Below are 22,956 nucleotides of genomic sequence, written 5' to 3' on the forward strand. Positions count from 1 at the left end.
GATATTTTAGCAATTTCAATACATTTGCAAAAGATTACAAAAACATGTTTTCATTTTGTCATTATGGGGTATTAGTCAAGGTGTATGAATACTTTCTGAAGTCACTGTACTGTAGATAGAAGGCATCTACCATTCAACTATATTAGGGCAGAATTTTGGAGTGACAGTGTAATTAACCAATCACATTTTGACTTGTAATGGGTGGGACTGGACAAAAACGTATGGAATCGTCCACCTTCTCAAAGACCGACAGGTCACTGCACAATAGCGAGTAGTAGTTTTCCCACAGTCTAGCTAGCTACCGGCTGCAGTAGGTGTTATCCTAGCCAAGTACAGTATATCTCAACACCACAATATTACATCCGCAGAGTTGAGTGCAGACTAGAGTTTTTGGAGTGAACCTCCGACTCTTTCGAGTCGCTTCTGCCCTAATACATTTGAATGGCAGACACCTTTAATCTAACTTCTGAGGGCCTAGCCAATGGCTCACTTAGCTAGCCAGATTTATCACCCCAGAGACCGCCAAAGAAAAATCCTGATTCAATCTTTTTTTTCTCTTCAGCAAACAAAAGAGATTAGATCAGAATATCATTGAAAATAATAATATAATTAGAATATCATTGAAATATTATTGAAAAGATAACATAGAAATGAAAAGGACATTTACATTTAAAAACTACAATTATTTTATAAATCCTTAGGCCTTAGGCATAGAAGGCCCTAACTGTTCCCCACTGGGCTATCCCCATGGTAGAACCCCTTGAAGAACCCTTTTGGGTTCCATGTAGAACCCTTTCCACAGAGGCTTAAACTTGGAACACAAAGGGTTCTTCAAAGGGTTCTGCCACAGTGACATCTGGAGTGTAATATAATAATAATAATGTGCCATTTAGCAGATGCATTTATCCAAAGCGAGATACAGGCACGCGTGCATATATTTTACATATGGGTGGTCCCGGGAATCAAAACCACTATCCTGGCGTTAGAAGTGCCATGCTCTACCAACTGAGCTACAAAGTGTAGGCTGCTCCAACTTGGTGGTCTATGGGATGACTATGGGCCAAAAAGAAGGAGCAGGAAGTCAGCCCTAAGACGCATCCCACTTCCTGCTGGTGTCATCGTCATGATGATGGCTCGTGGTTCGTCACACTGTTGGGTCACCGGGGAGACAGGATTCCAGCTGGTCTCACAGTGTTGAGTCCAGGGGGACCAGGGGAGACAGAGACAGATTCAGGATGCGGTCATGTTTCCCGCATTCCCATCCTCTCTGTAAACACACCCTCCAAGAACTCCGTGTTCTGCACCAGTGGGGAGCCTGAGAGACAGACAGAGGGAGGGAGAGAGAGAGAGACAGACAGAGGGAGAGAGAGAGGGAGAGAGAGCGAGAGAGAGCGAGAGAGAGAGAGATAGACAGAGGGAGAGAGAGCGAGAGAGAGAGGGTGAATGGTGGATGATGACGAAGCGTACAAGCGACTGGCCTAAATCCCTAAACAAAGAAATGGTCAGACTGTTTTACTGTTGAGACATAAGGTACTTTCATCAACATGTTTGCTTTGGAAGTTGGCTCGTATGGCTAATTGTATGTCAAAAGTGAATTTGAAAATGTAAGCCCCTGTAAGTCCTCTTGACAATCTCTTCAGCGCACAGTACAGGCTTGGAGATGGGAATGACCTCTTAGCGTTGCTGTAATTTTTTCCTGCCAAGCATTATGCACTGCACGGCCTTAATAAAGAGCAACTGCCTTTAAAAACAACAAATCTCTTTGAAAATCTGGTCTAAAACAGAGTTTGGAACATATGTGCGTCACAACGGGTAAATGAAGGCTGGGATGATGTCCATGATGTCCATTTGCCCACAAATATGGGGTGAACAGCTGCGGTGATTGCGCTCTATCCAATAGCATAAACCATGAGAGAAACCTGCCCAGCAACTACGACTTTGTTTACAGACATGTTGCAAAAAAATTATACTTGAGAAATACTGCACCAAATTGCGGCACTAAAACATGTTGCACATTTTTTTTGTTGAGAAATACTGCACAAAATTGCGCAACTACAAAATTTACGACAGACTTCTTGAGTTATCTTACATTCATTCTGGGGATTTTGAGGAAGTGGAATATGCTTCAGTGTCTCGTAGGGAACAAACATCATTAACCAAATGCGGAATCTGTCAGGAAACACCTCCAAGACTGAAATCTCGTTTTTCTAATGAGCAACAAAAAAACACGTGCCAATCGGTGTGTTCAATGGCTCTTTAAGTACATTACAAATTGACAATGTCTTGAGAAACACGCACAAACCTGTCTGTCTTCTCACATTTTGAAATGCCAATGGTGAATTTACAATGCAATTGCATGGTGATGATTAAATCCTCTTTCTTTATTTAGTTCATGATTAAATTGGTGTGATTCATGGGTCTTGCAGTGATGGGAGACTTCAGGAAGGAGAGAACAGTCTGTTGGAGAGAACTGAGAACAAGCAGTACCATTGGACATGAGTGTAATTGGCATGTGCTGCAGAGATGTGGTATCAGTAAACATAATCGACTAAAAACAAACAACCAAAATCCTTTGCACATATTTGAGTGTGCAGCACAAACTTAATCAAATTGAATTGTCTACAAACAAAAATGTTTGTCAAGAGTTTCAATCTAATAACAGATCTGTGGGTTTTGTTGTATGTTTTTGTTTGCCTTAGTTACGTGTATGATTGTCTAGTACAGGTTTTCGTAGGCTATGGGTAGGGAACCAAAGTGGGCCTTGGGCATGTGAGTGGTGGGCCGTGAGTTATGAGAATCCATCTATAATCACAATTATTTATTCTTAATTTGGGTAGTTGGAGGACGATTTGTGTCACAGAAGGATGGTCCATTTCTGATTTGGGCCTTGAGCTGAATTTCTTTTAGAAACCCTGGTCTAGTGATTGATACCCAAGGGTGGAATAAAACCAAAAAACTCACCACTGTAAAATCAGCAGGAATTCTGCCCCAAAATCAATGTGTCAGAATGAATTTCACTTGGGAACTTCACTCCTGTTGATCCTTTATTATTGTGCGGCAATGAAGATGAAGAAGCCAATGAGGATGTGGCCCCAGTGATGGGCCTGCGAATGCAAGGCATCCAGACACCAAGACAGAGACAAGGGTTGCCTAATTCTGCATTGAACCAGGGATAGTTTTCCCCACACAATCCAAACAGAAAATAACGTTGGAAAAATAAACACAGAGTGGTGAAAGAATATCGTGTACATGATCGTAAGACCTGTCTATTTGTCTTCCATCAACATATCACATGTACCAACATCCACTGTGGGGGACGATGTCTCTGTGCTAGGCAGGCAACAACAGACCACACTTAAAATATACTAGTATATACAAATATATGTACAAATGTATGATAAGGATGAATCAATGCCTTTAGCGACCAATACCTCTAAAGGTGTATTAGGAACATCTAGAAATAACTTGTTTATAATGTTGTCCCTAAACTAGATGATAAAAAGAAAACAACACTTCGGCAATATACAACAAATACACAATGTTCAGTATGTTTTATAGGTGTCGATGTACCACAATTGGCCTTGTGCCACAAGTACACAGCTGTTGCTGTAGAACAATTTAAAATGGATAAAGGGAAAGACACAAGAGCGCCACCTAGTGTACAATCATGTGCACCTTTCTACATTTTCCAGCTTCTGCCTGATAGTCTGCATCACCATCTTTACCTGCGCAGCTATTGCCACACAATAAATATCCCTCAAATTTGTCAAAACTATTAAATGTAATCACACTAAATAGTGGTCTAGTGCTTCTGTGGTAATAAAACTGTGGCAGAACAAATGTTTTGGTCAGTGTTTCACAAGGGACCTTAATTAGTGGTGGGCATGCAGAAAGTACATGTATAAACACATGGAAAATGTCTAAATGGAATCCTTAGGATGTCTCAACTCTGACCATCACCCCACTGAAGTTGAAATGTAAAACTGTTAAAGGTCCAATGCAGCTGTTTGTGTATCAATATCAAATGCTTTCTGGGTAACAATTAAGTATATTACTGTGATTTATTTCTATTAAAATGATCAAAAAGAAACAAAAATAGCTTATTTAATAGCAAAGAGCAATTTCTCAATAAATAATTTTGCCAGGACTGGGAGTGGTCTAAGTGAGGAGGGGAAAACTGAAAACTAGCTGTTATTAGCATAAAGATTTGGAACTCTCATTATTGGTCTATTAACTAATTTACTGACTGGTGATGTCAATAGGCAGGAGGCAGGCCAAAACACTATCCCACCAAAACAGCAGAAATTGCAAGTGGTCTTTTCAAACAGCTCTTACACTATAAGGGCATTGTCATAATTTTCACAATTTTACAGTGTTATTCCAACCTCATAGTGGTATATATTAAACACTGGAAAATTCAGTTTTTGACTGCACTATGCCTTTACAGCTGAAATATGTCACTTTTTTTGGCAACCCGACCAAATTCACATAGAAATATAAGTTATAGATCTTCCATTCTCATAGAAAGCAAGTCTAACAAGCGGTAGATATGTTCTACTTGCGCTATTTCAATGCATCCATTTATAAGTTTAGTTTTTGGTTCTTTTACTTTAGGTTTTGTACACCAGCTTCAAACAGCTGAAAATACAATATTTAGATGGTACAATGAGTATCTACACCATTACTGCTTGTTCGGTCACGTAAACTGAAGTTAGGCGAACTATTAGACTTTTAGCAACCAAGAAATGGCGGGGCGATTTCTGTATACTGCACCTTTAAGGTAAGGGTTAAGGTTAGCGTTAGGTAAGGATTATGGTTAAGGTTATGGTTAGGGTAAGGGTAGGGACATCCCAAGGATCCAGGATAACACTAACCATAAAAGCATCTCTTAGATCTCTTCAGGTGCAACACTCAGGTGAGCAATTGTTTGGGGTGTGGTCAAATCTGTTCAGGAGGTATGTTTGTTTCTCTATATCAGTGTCATTGATCATTTGACAAATCACAATTTTTCCTCACTGATCATTTGGACAAACAATGATTTTGCAGGCACTGGAATTTTTTGAACTTCAGGAGGGGACTTTTCAGATACTGGCTGAGAGTTTCCGTTGAGACGGGGGAGACGTCACTATTCTTGTTTGTACATTTTCTAACATGTCTCAGAACTTAATCAAGCATCTTAATTAAGTTCTGGGTATCCAAGATTAGTAATCTGTGAGCACTGCAGCATTTTGAAAGTGATAGAGCCATCCAGTGAAAGGAACTGAGATATTTGTGTACTTGTGTCAATGTGTTTTACTGTAGCCTTAACCTGGTTCAAACAAGCAAACCTAAACCTCTAACCTTTAATAAACAAAGCTTGTTTTTTCTCAAATATCTGAATGTTCCCTATAAATGGGCCTAGAACCTGTACTTTGAATATATCTTACAAAACGGTAGCAGTAGTTTTTGTAGCCTAAAAGGTTTAACATTAGTCGGGGGCCATGTTTGTCAGCGACTGCAACTGGATGCTGCTACATACTGTATCTAGAGTAGTTTAGCTGTAGAATAAACTGTGTCAGTTTAACCACTAGGGGGTGACATTGTATAATAATCCTAGTTCCACCTCTCGATAGCCTACTTTTACTTTCACCAATCACAATGTGGATAGGCCTATAATGCAAAATGATGAGGGTTTGTAGATTCTAACACAGTTCTTTTTTGGATAAAGGATCCAGAAAAAATATGAAATATATCTACAAAACATAACAGTAAATAACAATACGATTTAATAATAAAACTCTTGCATACAACTTTGACCTAATTTTCATGTAGTTGAATAATACAATTATTATTATTAATAATAATAATGATGATAATAAATAATAAAAGTACATAATAGAGACTTGAATAACTTAAATAACATAAAGATGATCACACCAGATGTGGCTATTTGACCAGCTCCTTTCATGCTGCAGGTCAGGAGGGAACAGTAGTCCCAACACCATGTAGGAGGGGGCAGATGGGGATCCCTCCAAACAATGGGATGGGGGTTATGCATGGAGAATCATCTGCTGCTGGTCTACATCAAGCAGGCTTTAGCCTTTTACTTCTAGCACAGAAGGATGGGTTTATGTGAAAGCTCATAAACCCATATTGCTGGAATGGAGGGTTTTACCCCGGACCATCTGTCCAGAATTACCAGATGAATACAATGCTTTGATGGGAAAATTCTGATATTGGTGGCTTTACCTACACATAATACGTGCCAAATCACTCTGAAAAAAACAGTTATTTTAATGGTGGCATTGGATCTAGTTGCCATTGTTACATGAACGATCTCTATCAACCTCCTGATAGTTTACTATCGTTCTAATTGCCTTGTCTAATGTTTGCACTTGTTTTGGTATTTATGTGGTCCTCCTGTACACAGCATTTTTGCTTTTCCTTATTGCATATTTCTTATCTCTGTTATTCTCAGGGGAGCCTTTGTACCAGACCATGCTATGTTAAAGATTCTTCCAGTCTCATCTGCCCCTCTATTGGACCTGCTGTGCTCTCATGGCATTGTGGCCTGACACTTTTCTTTAGGGGGACTTCTATTGTGACCTATGACTTAAAATGTGCGGACACATGATATTACATGATATTACATTATTGTTTGAAACCTGTGTGTCAAAATCAAAAGTCCACAGCATATCATTTGGATTTTTTTTGGTCTAAAAAACTAAATCAAAAATCTAAATGTGAAAACAATAATGAGAAAACATAACATTCACAGTCCAATCTTGCTTCCTCACCCTAGTTACCACATGGGGAGCCAATCCAACAGGCTCCATCTGCGATTCAGTAGACTCAGACAGGGCCGGCCCTAGCCTTTTAGGGTCCCTGGTTGGGGGGCCTCCCACCTAGCGGCCAAAATATTTTAGTGCACCACCGCTTTAAAGTGGAGAGATTTAATTTCGAAAGTTGATTTCCTACTGTTCTACACATTTTGCAATGGAGCGTAGAGAAAATGTTGCAGTTTTAAAGCAAGTTTCCTGCAATTCTACACATTTTGCATGGGGAGGAGTGACATTTTAGTCATTTAGCAGACTTAAAGTTAGTGCATTCATCTTAAAATAGCTAGATGGGACAACCACATATCACAGGTATAGAAAGTACATTTGCAGTGGATGTGAGCTTCGACGGGGGCCCTAAGTGACCGCTTATGTCGCCTATGCCTAGGGCCGGCCCTGGGCTCAGCTATAGTCAGCCTTGCTGCCTGCCTAGACAGTCCAGAGTTTTGAATAATGCCAAAGGGTCACAGCTGTAAAGAGTACTTTTCTTTCTCCATGGTAATCAAAGAGAACTGCAGTTCCTTAGCTTGTGTGTGTGTATACCCCAACCCCCTCATTTTTATTGAAGCAAAATTATAATTATCTGGCTAATAATGGGGGCCTCAAGGAGTTAAATATTCTGGTGTGGGCCTCAAGGGGGGAAAATGGTGTGTTAGAAATGCCAGAACCGATTTCTGGTGCTTGTCCGCCCCGGAGATGAGGAACCAATTGAAACCTTGTCATATTTCATATCATACATGTATATCATATGTTGTGCTGTGCATCGCCAGAATAATCAGCCTTTCTAGCAACAGGTACAAATAGTATCCTACATTTTTTATTAAGCAATCTAGGAAACTTTACACCAGATAAGCTTCAGAATAGTCTAGGCTACAACAGCTGTTAGCTCCTATACATCCTGCCTTATAAAACCCAAAGAATGTTCTTACTATGCCTCATTGTAAAAATAGCTTATGGGCTAGGCTACTTTATATTTTCGATATTACTGTAGCAGGCAACCACTAAAAATATAGCTGAACAGTATAGGTCCACAACATGGGCTGAAAGAAAGTGGTATACTGCGCAATTGTTTCTTATCCGAACTCTGGCGGTCCAATAAAATGTTTTTATACATCTGCCTTGGATTTGCCACGTACTTCTACACATCAAGCGGCGTATTCTCGGAGAAAACCGAGATGGCTCAACGCTGAGAATTTCACAGCAATGTGAAATCGTGTGAGATCCCTGCTTGTGTGTAGGCCACGGTCGACGTAATGTCACCTTGACGAGAATTTAGAGGAGCACGAGGGGCGCTCAGCATCTGTCTAGGACTGGACAGGGACAAGGAGAGAGGGTGTGTGCCGGCAAGTGTGTATGTGTGTGACAGAGGCAGTAAAGCCCGGCTCAGAGTGTTCGCGCGCACGGAGGATCACCTCCATTTGGTTTCTTCCACACGGAGATGGCTGGATTCCACACAGGTAGTAGCCTACTATATATTCCAAGTTTCCTTTCCTATAGGTATAGCAGTTTTTGAAAAAGGTTTATTTTAGAATCTGTTAAGGGGTGTAATTATGTATAACTATTTAGTCAACCCTGTTATGGCAATTATAGGCTGTACGTCTACACTATAACATAGGCGAATAACATAATAATTAGGCCTACCCTAATAGGCAATATTAATAATAATAATAATAGTATTCTATGTCTAAGCCACTTCATCGTGGCTGTTTTTATTTTCATAAAATGTGCACGATAAGAATTCCAGTGAATGAGGCACTGTGGAGCGCCGTTAGAAGTTACGGCTCCAAATCAGCCTAGATTTACATCTTCCTGTACATCTTCCTGTGCATCGACCCTCGGTTAGTTGTCCGGTTTTCACTAGATGGGATACAGCTTTTGTCAGATTTGACTTTTCATAGCAAGTTAGAACTTACGTAGCAGGTTAGGATAATTAGGTTAAGTTTAGGAAAAGAGTTAGGGTTAGCTAAAATGCAAAAAAAAAAGAATCAACTTTTGACGTTAATTTGACCAAACCTGTATCCCTTCTAGCATTGACCTAGTTGTCCCCGACACCTCCTCTTTTTTTATCATGTGACATTTATTTTATACTCTGTTTGCCGGAGAAAATCAGTTCATCCAATCGCGTTTCGAGAGGGGCGGCTCGTTTTCACAACATTTGACAGGGATGATTCTGATCCTCGTGACGTCACCCGATACCCTGCGCTCCTACAGTCAGTCAACGAAGGGATGCTCTGAACGAAAGATTGCAGCATCTTTCCTGAGAGACTACAAACAATTCGCATCTCCCTCTAGCTTTGTATCCATTCTCGCATTCTCTTCCCTTTGGACCCTCCTGAAAACCCACCCCTTGCCCTCCAAAATCGAACTGCAGGGTGTCTTCATGCACGAAAGGAGGACCGGATAGAACACCATATTTTTATTTCAGCACTTTTCATTTCCCTTTACTTATTTAACCTCTTTGTCGTCTGTATATTTTTGTTTTGATCTTTTATTTTGTTGACCATTGCCTAACCGCAATACAGAGAGGAGCGCCATCGGTCTCCATTGCCTGATAGGAATACGCGCTTTATTGCAGTGGAGTGAAATAACACACATGAAGAAATTATTGGAAGATTAAATTAGCCTACTTTCTACAACACGTTTATAGTATCTGGAACGGGACATCATTTATCTGTTCATTGGATTTTTGTTGAGGTTACGTTCCATACGCAGCGCAAGCATCGTCTTCCTCCGTTAGAACAAATAACCCATACTCTGCGTAGCATCTCGGTGTTCTCTGAAAAGGCGAGGATAACGCGCAAGATATTTCATTCGCAAGACTATACGCATTTTCGATTCTTGAATCGCTTCGTCTATTTAAAGACATTTTTTTTCAATAGGCTACGTTGCATAAAGGGATAAACGCATTTTCACCCAACCTACTTTAAAAATGATGGCCGGCGGGGCAGTACAACAAAACGGGGTTTTCTTGAATCCTCACCATCACAATCAACAGCCGCACATGGAGTCGGATCCCCCTGATTCGCGTAAAAGACCACTGGAGACCCCAACCGAGGCTAGCAGCACTAAACGCACAAACACGGGAGGTAAGTAAAAGATGGGGATGCGAGGGATTATTTCGAATGTGTGAATCCAGGTTATCCTTATGCGCACACTGGGGTAGCACCGAAAAAGGGAAAGGATGGCAGGTTGATTATCTGATTATCATCTTGATGTGTAGCATGGCTCAACACAACACTAAAACTAGTGTTATTTAGTGATGTATAAAGCAACATTTGAAATATATTGCATCTTGTTGTAGTCTTTTTTCATTGCATCTATTTACAAAATAAGGAAAATCCTTTGTGTTGATGGAATGAGTGCAATGAAGGGGGTGAGTGAGAGGGTGCTGATTTGGAGGGAACCCTCAGGTCTCATGTACAACTCGTAGAAAAAAAAGGTGCTATCTTGAACCTAAAAGGGTTATTTCATTCATATTTTATTTCACCCATTTTGAGTTTTACGCAAAGGAAATTGTGGATGTCCAAAATAACAACACAGTCTCGAAACTACAAACAACTGAAAAACATTCCATTGTTGATCGCGCTCACATCCCTTGCTTTGTGACGGGTAATCGCGTGATAGTCGATAATCTGTCACATAGGCTAGACTACTCTAGTCTCTTTGCGTGCAATTGCTCAAGAAGACAGTAACATTCATGCAGACACCATTGGTAGTAGGCCTTAATACAGGAGTTTACAGTATATGTCGCCATTTCAGTGCAACATTGTCATCTGCTATTATGCATTCACTGCTTATGCATCATTGTCATTGTAGCATTAAAAATACTGCAACTCGCATTAAAAGAAAGGCTACATTGCCATTGAATACATTCCAATCATAATTATGTTCACTGGTTGGATCAAAGATGGATGTCACCGTAGGTAATCACCATTTGGTTTTTGTTTACATGCTGTCATGCACCAAGGATTATCATCCTCTACTGGCATTATTACTATACCATTAGTATTTACTTATCCTGTCTTCGTGGACTTTTGATAGGCCTACAAAACATTTTTGAAGGTAAAAAAAATAGTTTTAGAAAAGGCATTTTAGTGTGGCACACCTACCTACCACACACGTAACAACATCATGATATTGTTTACAACCAGAAATAAGCATAAAGTGACCCAAAAAAGTGCTTTCCCATAATGCATTGCGATGATTAAACGCTGCCAAGGAAATTAAGTGAGACAGCTTTGTTAAAAGGAATCGATGCACAGCTGCACATATCTAAAAACCATGCAGCGCTCTTGGGAGACATTACCAACACACACATCTCATCCATTTGACCAAATGAAATGTCTGTGATTATGAGAACAGCTAGAGTACAGTAGCCACACTTTCCCATGGAGTATTGTAGTCAACAGACGCCCAGTCAAAATATTTACACACACACATCTACTCAATGAGATTGTTTTTGTTTACACATTGGAATTGCTTTCTCTGAAATTATATAAAGAGCAATATCCTGGAAAGATACAAGCTTGATAAGAATACATTATAAAGGCTCGTACATGCTTAAAAAGTAGTAAAGCGTTATAGCAGTCGGTTATATCGAGTTCAGTGTTACCAACCACTTCAATAGCTTGATGTTTTAATATTTGCATCACACACAAACATTCAGAAATGGTTAACTAAAGCTTTACTGAGACCTTTCTAAACAATACCCTCATGATCATAATACCCCAAAGTGATTGACTGTGTTCTATAGCAGAGCAACCATTGATACTGTATGTAGGCTAGCTGGCGGCCTGTCCATATTGGAGCCCAATAGCTTAATCAACAGGCCTCGTGCAGGTTGTTTGTGGTTAAACAGAACCAGTAGTAGACTTCAGGACATTGAAGCTAGTTACAGGGGGGTACAGGACCTCATAATCATTTGTGATAACGTTAGTTTTGCCACACACACACAATGTGCTTCCTCTTCCTGTATAGTGGCCTTCCTGCAGCCCCTTTTTGAAACTGAAGGCATTGTATTCCCTCACCAGGAATCACACTCTGAGGCATATGGTAAGAGAGACACTTTGATTTTGTTATTATTCTTCTTTCTTTTGCTATTCGCTTACTAAATTACAATATTACTATAGCAGTTTGACAGTGATATGAATAGTTCCTAAAGAAAGGCAAAAATAGTCTGCAGACTACAATAACCCAATCTTTTCTGAAACTATTTTGGAAAACCTTTAAATCTGATTTCACATTTTCGGCCTATTTTATTGAGCTAAAGATATCTCAATTCATGAGCATCTTATGTATATGGACTATCATGGAAGCTTGGATTATAAGCATATCATCTGCAAAAAAATATAGGCATATGTTTAAGTTTTATATAATTAAGTCCATAGCATCCATTTTCATGTTAAACTGCCATGCTTATTTTGCCATGCTATTCATATTTGTGGAATTTAACAAGTTATCATATTTATAATATTTGCATATCTATTGGATATATTGTGTATATTCAATTGGTTGTTTATAATTTCATAATTAACATGATCACCTTCACTCCTTTTGCATGAAATTGTTAAAGGGGGGATTGATTGGGAATGATGATAAAGTGGATTAGACATAGTTCAACCTCAATGAATGTTGTGTTCTCTAAATATTGTCTACTCTACTGAATGTTCATCTTTGTCTGAGAGTGCTTTGTGCTGTAGCCTATAGAGGCTGTAAATCATGATTATATGTTACATAAAGGTGACATTCTTATCAGGGGAAAAATCACTGACTTGGGTTGATTTATTTTACAATCCAGATGCTTGACTTGCTCCCACTGCATACCCATGGGACGCATATTAAGATAGGTCTTCAGCCCAACTCCCCTCTTATATATAAAAACATTATATTCCCGTCTGTCCACTATAATAAGATATGTTGAAGTCATTTCGTAAATGGATGGACTGGCACCAAAGTGGCTTTAGTGGATAGTGGTGAGGAGGCCTTCTAATGCCCTTGCCAAATGACGTGAGGAGGCTGTGAATAAGTCCGGGGAGGGGGGACAGAGAGGGGGTGCGAGGATGACGAGGACCCAGACGAGCTAATGATGGGAGGGGGGGGGGTGATGATTCCCCAACCCTCCCCCCTCTGGCAGATACCATACACAGCACTGAGCCGTCGGTCTATAGGACAGGGCCTTTGATGTTATCGATCGCATCGCTAGTGTTTTGTGTTGCTTTCCCCTCCGGAGCTGAGCGCCTCTCACGCATGCTTAAGTGACTTACCTTCCCTGGATCGAACCGTTGGTGCTGAGGAGAATGCGTCACACATTCACAGAGTGAAAACCCCCAAAAGAGAGCAGAGCTGGTTTTTATAGAGGCTTTGCATAAACATTTGCAAATTGATATGTCAATGATGTTGAAGGAGCACTATGAACAAAGAGCAAATATAAGCTTTGCCCATCGCCTACCAATCTCGTAGCCACCCAGTGTGTGTTAGCCCGGGCTGCTGTAGCCGAAACACTTGTCTGCGGCATGGCTGTTTTTCAGCTGAGCGTTTCTAGGCAGCACGGCGCTCTCTTTCTCTCCATCCATGCTAATCATGGCTCTCCTTCAGCCCATCACGACTGCTCCCTCTTCTCCACCTCCACCCACCTCCTCATCAATCGCCAGCTGCCATTGACAACCTACCCCCAGCAACCGCATGCAGCCGTGTCTGCCCATCGATTACCATGAACATGAAGGGGGAGCTGCTTCTTCTACTTCATCATCTGTTTTTTTTTATTTTTTAGCACTGCGTCAAAGAAAAAAAAATCCCATTGTATAGGGCGGGGTTTGGGTTGGGGCGGGTGAAATGGTGGCTTACAATTGGGCGCAGGAGTCGCCTGTCTCCTCCAGAGGGTTGCTGAGTGGAGGAGAGGCCTCGTGATGAATATGGATGAGAGCGATGAAAAGAGCGATGCAGAGGGGAAGATCTAGCCCCCTCTCGAAACAGCCGTGCTCGACGAACAATGCACAGCGCCTTTCACACACTCACGCGCTGGAGAAGGAGCGCCACTCAGTATGGGCATTAGCGTAGTTCAGATAGCCGTGTCCGGAAAGGCTCAAAAGTGGACACTAGAAGGGGGGACATTTTGAAAAGGCTACACACTGGTTAGACAAAACCGAAACACATTAAGCGCCTGGCTACATAAGAAACAGAGGACAGCCACTAGGAGGTTCATACAGATTAACTGGTGACCTTGAAAACACTCCCAGACAACAGAATGGCTACAGATGTGAAATACTTTTTATTTTGTGTTATTCATGTTCTAGGGTTGACTCAGAGTAGCTCCCATATAGAACCAAGACAGGTGGTTGTCCACTAACTGGTTTGGAGATTTAACTTGAACAAAAGGAGTGGAGGTTGAGACCAAGGCCCGCTCCCCCACACAATCTCCCCAGCTTAAGTGAATAGCATTTTTCCAACACCCCATTGCTTTAGCCTAGCCCAGAAGCCCACCCAGCCACCGACACCAGATCCCCAGATTTGAACCGTCCAGGCTGATGGAGCCTATTCTGGGCTCCAGGACTACTGGGAGCCTCTAGCAACAGATTGCTGTGTTCACAAACTAGTTTATTATGTCAGATGCCTATTCATTATTTATTGTAGCTACCCCTTACATACACACATAATGACACACACACACACACACACACCCTCGAACGAATGACACTGATCCAACGCCAAGGATACTAGGAGTAAGACATGTGGGATGTATTCTGACCTAGCTGGCTCACTTTGTTGTTTTCCCAATAGAACACATTGGGAGTGGTGAGTTGGAAGCATTTCTCTAAAACACACATACGCACGCATACACAAACATGCATAAAAACACACACACACATAGAATAGGTGACTGATTTTCCTCCATTAAAGGGGCACTTTGGGATTTTGGCAATGAGGCCATTTATCTACTTCCCCAGTCAGAGGAACTCATGGATACCATTTTCATCTCTCTGTGTCCAGTAAGAAGGAAGTCAGAGGTAGTTTTGCAAGCCAATGCTAACTAGCATGCTAGTTAGCAATTGCGCTAGCACTAGTTAGCAACTTCCTTCAAACTGCTCGCAGGGACATAAAAATGGTATCCACAAGTAGATAACGGGTCTCATTGCCAACATCTTGACGTATCCCTTTGAGTCTTATGCAATGACAAGTGAGGGGAAATGACTGTGTTCCGGCAGAAATTGTAGCTGCTGGGATGTGTCCCTGTTTTTGTTGTGTGAGAGGAAAGAAAACAAAGACCCTTGGCAACCAGGAACCACAATCCTGATGCCTAACATCTGCTTAGGGCGGATCACATCTCTTTCAGGTCTATGCTCATTTAAATCAATCCATCCACAGTCCTCACTGGGATGTATCAGACAATTATTTAAAACTCACGACAGTTCAGCATAAAGCCTCTTCTCACAAAACATACGAATTCAATCTGAGGATCTTGTGCCCCAGCCTGACCAGGCTATTTTCTGACAGCGTCAGGGAAATATATCTTGACAGGGTTAGAGCAAGTGGTTTTATGTTACCTATCAGAGATCGATGTAGAATGCGTGCTGATTGTCTAGACAGGAGTAGCCGAGCAACTGTGCACAGTCATCATGCTTGATTAGTACGGGCTGCATGCAGTTTTATCATCTGAGCGACTGGGACTAGCCATGATACAGGCAAATCTGTATGACAAATTATTAAAGACAGAGACAATTAGAAATCATTTCTATGTATAAAAGTGAACCTCTGTGTATGAAAGGCGTGTGTACTGTTTATGAGATGTTTATATGGATATACAGTATGTATGTATGTATGTATGTCCACCTGTCTGTGTGTGTATTTGTGTGTGTGTCTACTTGTGTTGTGTAGTTTGCATGAGGGTTCATGTGCAGCAGCAGAACCCGTTTGTGTTTGATATTATTTATTCATTCCATTATTAATTGAGGCTGGTTAAAAGTAGACCCATCCCAATCAAAATGAGGTCAGTCTTGGCTTTATTGGGAATCTGGGTCAACGCAGAACGCAGGCAGTTCTGCTGCTTCTTATACTCAGTGCAAGCAGGCTTACTGTCAGACATTGCTGTGCGGGAGAAAACAATGCTGTAACTTGCTTTAAAAGGCCGTCCCAGCTCTATGCATGATTTCATTGCTATGACCTTACTCCCAGTTAGAACGGAAAGTATCGTATTTCCTCCTTGTGTAAAGCGCTCTCTGTACATCACCCTTGGGTGGGTTCAACAGACCAGGACCCAGATGGTGCCAATGGTGCAATTTTATGATTTGGAGAATGCTGAGGAGAACAGCAGTGCTTAGAAAACGATATTTCTAACAAACGGACTCTTTGCACACACACACACACACACACACACACACACACACACACACACACACACACACACACACACACACACACACACACACACACACACACACACACACACACACACACACACACACACACACACAGCCATCCACCCACAAACAAACAGTCACAGAAAACACAACAAATGGGGGTGCATCGATTAATGAGATTATAGCAGGACCACTGAGTGTTTTGATGAAAGATAATGAACTCTCTTAATTAGCTGCTGATTCCCCCAGCTAGGCCAAAACATCTTATGTCTGCCTGCCTGCACCCCTCTCAGCATCTCCCTCAACCAACACTCTATAAGGTACTCCGTGTTCTTCGTTAGAAATTGCATGACACTCCTGAACACATGCTAGGAAGTCATCAATGTCCATGCAAGGGATGTCGCTATTTTATTGTGACTCAAGTCAAAGTGTGAGTGTAGCCGTCATTATAAGCAAACACTCAAAAGGCAATTGTGTCACAACTCATGACACCCCACCACCTTCTCCACACCTTGCACAGTGGATTGATTTCTGTTGCGTTAGTACGGAACAGGTATTATGGCATGTACCATCCGTAGCGTACCTTGCACATCAACAGTGCATGTGCATGTGTCGTGAAGTGACACAAAACCATGCCCTCGTAATAATACTCCTATTTATATCTGCCGCCTTGGGGGAGGCAACCTGGATTAATTGTGGTGGAATATTAAGAGAGGAGGAGAGGACTGGTTGAGATACTGGGATACAATGTCACCTTAACCCTTCAAACTACCAACATATTTTACATACGCGTATTACCAACTTGGGTCATTTTGACCCCAAGAAGAAACTATTGGAAAAAGCAACAATCATAGAAAAATAACAACTTAATTATTTTCAGATAAAAAAAATGTAAAAACAGACTTATTTTTGAAAATGTACAGTTCATTAGCATCTGTAAAACTGAAATAAAAAATGGCAGTTATACACATCCACATGAACACTAAAAAGCAGATTTACCATAATTTGATTGTAGTATCATTCAGTTAGGTAAATATTAATTGTGTCATACTTGTGGTAAAAATGTCTGTCAGTACACCAGCATTTGAAATATGCTACATTTTGGGGACAAAATGGAATTCACCCATTGATCCTGAGAGACATATGGCTTAGTTTTCTTCATTTACATACCCCACAGCCAGCATTAGCATTACTGCTAGTGACACAATGGGAGTGATAGGGCCTCTGGCAGGATGCTTCAAAAAGCATACCCAAATCCTCAAAGTCACTTCAAAATAAATGTTATAGCAACCAAAAAACCATAACAAGTTGCACAAATATAGAATATTGGAGGGTATTAAAGGAATTCTGGTATTTATATAACATTTTACGTAGAATAACTATTTTTCTGAGAATACATACCAATACAGCACTATGTGTACTTTCAGAGGGGAGCTAGCTGGTTTCTGTATTATAATTCTACCAAGCATCATACCACTGACATACTTTTATGAGCTGTTTTGACTGCAACTAAGCATATGTCTAAGGTAATTTAGATTTTGTACACGGTCATACCTAGTTACATGTTATAACCATAAGCAAGTACATAAGGTGCTCCATTTTTGCAGGTGATCTGTCTGTCAGGTTAAGATCACTCCAACAGGTCCCCCTCCACCTTCTGAGGATTTGTCTAGCTTAATATTATGTCTCTGGAGAAACCAAAGAAATCGTTTTTTAGATTTGCCCTAGAACAGGGATCTCCAACCCAGTTCCTGGAGAGCTACCCTTCTGTCGGTTTTCCTTTCAATCTCTGTTGTAACTAACCTGCTTCAGTTTATCAACTAGCTCGTTATTAGAATCAGGTGTGCTAGATTTGGATTGAAGCTAAAACCTACAGGACGGTAACTCTCTAGGAACAGGGTCGGAGGGATTCAGAACATATCTGATTTCTGTATTACAGTTCTATCAAGTATTTACACCATTGGCAGATTTTTATATTCACAAAAATAAGGTCATTTTGGTTTTGTACAGTGTCGTACGATACGTGGTATGAAAAATGACAATTTTAGGTGAGTACATGGGGAGCTGTTTAGATGATCTGTCTATCTGGTCAAAATCACTGATACTGGTCCCCCTCCACCCTCTGGTGGCATGGATAACTTGTAATTATGTCCCCAGAGAAACCTAAATTAAAATAAAGGTCCTATCTATTCAATTTCTACAGGTGGAAAAATGTGTTTTTGGCTGGGGTCAAAATGATCCCAAAGGACTTGAAGTCCATATTAAACAATTATTTAGATTTATTAAGAAAAAGTTGATTGACAAATTCATTAAATTAAAAATCAAATTAAGAATAGAATAAACCACATTTGGGATATGGTCAAAAGTATGCCTATGAGGTCAAAATGACCCAAGTCGGTAGTTTGAGGGTTAAAGTCCCAGTCAGGGAAGAGGCTATAGACTTTAAAGTCACAGTCAGGCAAGAGGCTATAGACCTTAAAGTCACATTCAGGCATGAGGCTAAGGCCAGTTGCTGGATTAAGGCTTCCACATTTTTATTTCTCCATTATTTTACCAGGTAAGTTGACTGAGAACACATTCTCATTTACAGCAACAACCTGGGGAGTAGTTACAGGGGAGAGGAGGGGGGTGAATGAGCCAATTGTAAACTGGGATTATTAGGTGACCATGACAGTTTGAGAGCCAGATTGGGAATTTAGCCAGGACACCAGGGTTAACACCCTTACTCTTACAATAAGTGCCATGGGATCTTTAATCCCGACCTCAGAGAGTCAGGACACCCGTTTAACGTCCCATCCGAAAGACAGCACCCTACACAGGGCAGTGTCCCCAATCACTGCCCTGGGGATTTGGGATGTTTTTTACACCAGAGGAAAGAGTGCCTCCTACTGCCCCTCCAACACCACTTCCAGCAGCATCTGGTGTCCCATCCAGGGACTGACCAGGACCAACCCTGCTTAGTTTCAGAAGCAAGCCAGCAGTGGTATGCAGGGTGGTATGCTGCTGGTATGTTTTGGTTCGGCTGGCGCCTAGGTATGTGAGTGTGCTCGACCGCTTGAAAAACTAGAAAAAAGCGACAATAGAACTGTTTCTCCATCTTGAGATGCCATAGCCACTTCCTCAAACTAGTCATTCATTTTGAGGTTTTTGCGAAGGAGATCTTAGTCGCGCAATTTGACATCTAACTAGGATGTTTGGTGCAGTATTTCTCAAGTGAATTTTTTTTCATGAAAATGAGTCGTCTATCGTTGAATGGCAACAAACACTTAATTGAAGAATCCCTACTGTTGACCAATCACTGAACTGTTTTGGATAGGAAGCATGTGGACGCTTCAGCAGGCAGGTAGCCATCGCCATACAGAACAAAGGCACTTTTGTTCCGAAAGTGGGTGGGTAGCTTCGTTTTCTCTCTGCTGCTAAACCCCCCATTTGCCCACTTTGAAGCAACGCCTTCGTGTCTTCAAGCTTTTGATGTTTCAGTTGTGTTCCTACTACAGTAGCCTGCGTGTCTTCTTGTTTTGTCCTATATCCAAGGAGGGTGGGCGGAAGAACAGGAGCTGAGAGCAGTGTACAAGTTTTCTCTGTTATGTATACACTAGTTTTGAAACTGGCCAAAGTGTAAGGGACATTTATGGAAACCAGACTGTAGGGGTAGATGGTGTAAATATGGGAGTATGGTTATGCAATGTGTGACTGTGTTTCCAAAAGCATTACATATATTTGATTAGATTTAACAAATCCCATAGCCCTTTATTAATAACGGTCTGCCAAGATGATGACAAAGAGCAGATACTTCTGTGAAACGCTAAAATGAGATTAAATCCATTTGTGAAATGATTTACAGCTGTAAATGCATAGAAAGAGGAGAGTTGTTGTGGATTGTCGTCATAATCTAATCATGCACTAAGATGATTTTCTGTAGAGTTTAAGGATGCCTGAAAGATGAATGGATAGGTTGAGGGGGAGAAAGAGGGGGGGGGGGGGGGGGGACTGTGCAAAACAGAGATGGATGATAGTGGCCGTGCGATTTTAGTACAGGTAGATTGATCACCTGAGTGTATTACTTTCTGACTTTCTTTTTCCGTTTCCTGCCTGCAGAGGAAGGTGAGTACTTCCTGAAGGTGCTGATCCCCAGCTATGCGGCCGGCTCCATCATCGGCAAGGGAGGACAGACCATCGTCCAGCTACAGAAAGAGACCGGCGCCACCATCAAGCTGTCCAAATCCAAAGACTTCTACCCTGGTGAGTGCTCGTTGACCACTGCTGTATTTCAATCAAAGACGCTGTATTTTAGAGATCTTTCAATATAAATGAGCTTATTTCAGGAGTCTCCTATATGTATTTATTTATTCACCTCTGCCCCTCAAAGAGGCTTCCCCTTTCCCAGACGTGTTGTATCTGGAACCTGATTCCACTGGGTAACAGACATGGCCTCTGTCAGGGCTCATGCAGCCGTGGATCACATAGGGACATGCGAGTGAACACAGAGTCAAGTTCACCACAGATACAGGATTAAAGGGTTAGTTAAAGGTGAAATTGTATTTGCCTAAACTCTTAATTCCCTCATGACATGGCGTTTTTGCACAGCTAGACACATGAGATGCACCTCAGCTGTGTGCCCAGCCTGTCAGTGAAGCAGCTTGTGTGCTCGATGAGAATTTGCTCTGAACAACACAGGCAGGAAGGGATACATTGAAATTATGAGACGAAACAATCACTGTACATGTTATATCTCTATTGCACTCAATGGGATTATTGTCTGCACATGTGAAATGGGAGAAGGTGCAATCAGTTTCAGATGTTGGGCTCCTTGTTAGAAGAGCATTGTAATTCCCTGTATATCCTTCTACTGCTAGCCCTGTCAACAGAACAGGCCATCTCTGTTGTATCTCCTCTCCCTGGGACTGAAGACCCCATACTCCAGCCAGCTAGAGCAGATGCAAGGTGCGAGAGCCCCATCACCCTCGACCCTCCCAAACATCCCAAACCCTCCTCCCTTATTGGAATTGGCAGTAACTAGTGATCTGATGTTGGGAACGGCCTTGTTGAGATAGAGAGTGAAAAGGACCACAGAAAGAGGGAGGAAAAGAGTGAAAGGGAAAGAAAAGAAAAGAAAGAAAATGAAAGAGATGGCTGTAAAGGCCCTTTTCTGTCGTCTTGGGGGAGTGCGGGGGGGGGAGGTGGGGGGGGTATAGAGGAACTGTGTAGGGGGAGGGGGGTGTCCTTCCTCTGCACTGAAGGAGGCATCTGTATGCAAATGAGCACCGGCGCTGCTCTTCCTGGCTGACAAATCAAAAGGTCCACCTGCTGCGATGTCCCGTCTGGGGTTCCACCAGGGGGGCACGGAGGTAGGCGCTGGGCAAGGTGGGTGCCGTGGGGAATGATGGGGGGAAAAGTAGAGTCAAGCCAGAAGGAATGGCTGTGTAGTGCTTGAGACTCTGTCCCACAGCACAAGACGTGCTCCTTCAATTCATCCTGGGATAGTGCCTCACCAGCATTTCATTGCCCACCAATTAGTTGGCCACAGCAGTATTGGGCCGAGACAGGCAACCATTCATTATTAAAGAGCCAAGATTTATTAGATACAGCCCCTTGCAAATATAGGCCCCTGCGACATTTACTGGAAAGTAGCGACCATATTTTACTGCGACCTTGCGTCGGCAGAGTGGAGGCCCGCTGCTCTATTTTACAAGGGCTGGGGAAAAAATGTAGATTTTGGAAAAAAATATCTCTGTATGACAGCATCATTGCTCATACCTGCAGGTGTCTGGGCCTATAGGGAGAGAAGGTAAAGGATGCTGCAGCCACTCATGTCATCCATTACTCTTTCTTTGGGGATCACAAGTGGAATAAAGATATTAAGACATTAGCTATCGCACCCAGAGTGCAATTGGAAATGATCAGGCTTTTCTTTCTCATGCTGTATGCGATATTGAAGTTTGAGAAATGCTAGAAACTGATTAAGAAAATCAACATTTCTAATTTCATGCCCTCAGATGGCAATTAGCCTCAAGGTGCTATATGCTCGTTCACTTTTATATGTTAGCTACCGGCTAAGGAATACAAGAAGATAGCTAGGTGTTTTCCAGTCCAATTATCATCCAGGTGATGAGCTTACTTGTTCTGGGTCACCTCTCCAGTTTTTGGAAGCTGTCTACTGTCTCCAGAGACTGTAAGTAGGTCAAGAGAACGGTGGTGGCGTCTCTTCCCCCCTTTAATATGAGGACAATTTTGCTTCAAATTTTGGAGATACAAATGCTTATTAACACATGGTTCATAAAGACCACAGCCTTAACATGTCTTTGACCCATGAACCCACCTACAGGTTACCACCTACAAATTGTTTGCCCCTGTGACACCCCATCCCTTAGGATGCCCTTAGGGCACCCACCACAGGGACAGTTTAATGGGGTTCAAAGGTGATGGTGGAAGAATAAAGAACTCTCCTTTTAAGTGAGAGACAGTCCCCCCCGTCTTGTCGTTTGTTCCTAAACGTGGACTCCCTCCACGTTTAGTTTGTCCCGACCAACCGCTCACTGATCTTCCCCTGGCCCTCCATATCGCTGGAGCGTGGCACCATATTGAAGCTTTGTCTTAATCCTCTGCCATGCTTTGTCTTAACCCTCCAGCCCCCCCACCAAAGCATTATCAACATCACTGATTTCTCCCTTCCAAGCCGCTTAGGCTCTAAGCTTTTTGACTGAAAGATGAAAAGCCGCAATATTACATATCCAACTCGTCTGGCTGAAATGAGTTTCCTGTTTGTTTTCATTTACGGTCTATTTTCT

General features: G+C 41.8%; 1 protein-coding gene across 4 annotated transcripts in view; it reads left to right on the forward strand.

Moving 5' to 3' along the window:
- Nucleotides 1-8,123: 8,123 nt before the first annotated feature.
- LOC139549094 (RNA-binding protein Nova-1-like) overlaps nucleotides 8,124-22,956 on the forward strand; it is a 67,581-nt gene continuing 52,748 nt past the window's right edge. The window contains exons 1-3 of one of the 4 annotated variants that reach the window (XM_071359216.1): nucleotides 8,132-8,272; nucleotides 11,793-11,867; nucleotides 20,267-20,410. In XM_071359216.1, the coding sequence (XP_071215317.1) occupies nucleotides 8,254-8,272; nucleotides 11,793-11,867; nucleotides 20,267-20,410 (238 nt within the window). In that variant the 5' untranslated portion in view covers nucleotides 8,132-8,253. Of the gene's footprint in view, nucleotides 8,273-8,993; nucleotides 9,902-11,792; nucleotides 11,868-20,266; nucleotides 20,411-22,956 lie in introns of those variants that run through there. The other 3 variants (XM_071359214.1, XM_071359217.1, XM_071359215.1) reach the window with 3 other exon arrangements.

Source organism: Salvelinus alpinus, chromosome 22, assembly GCF_045679555.1.
Source record: "Salvelinus alpinus chromosome 22, SLU_Salpinus.1, whole genome shotgun sequence".
NCBI classification, from domain to species: domain Eukaryota; kingdom Metazoa; phylum Chordata; class Actinopteri; order Salmoniformes; family Salmonidae; genus Salvelinus; species Salvelinus alpinus.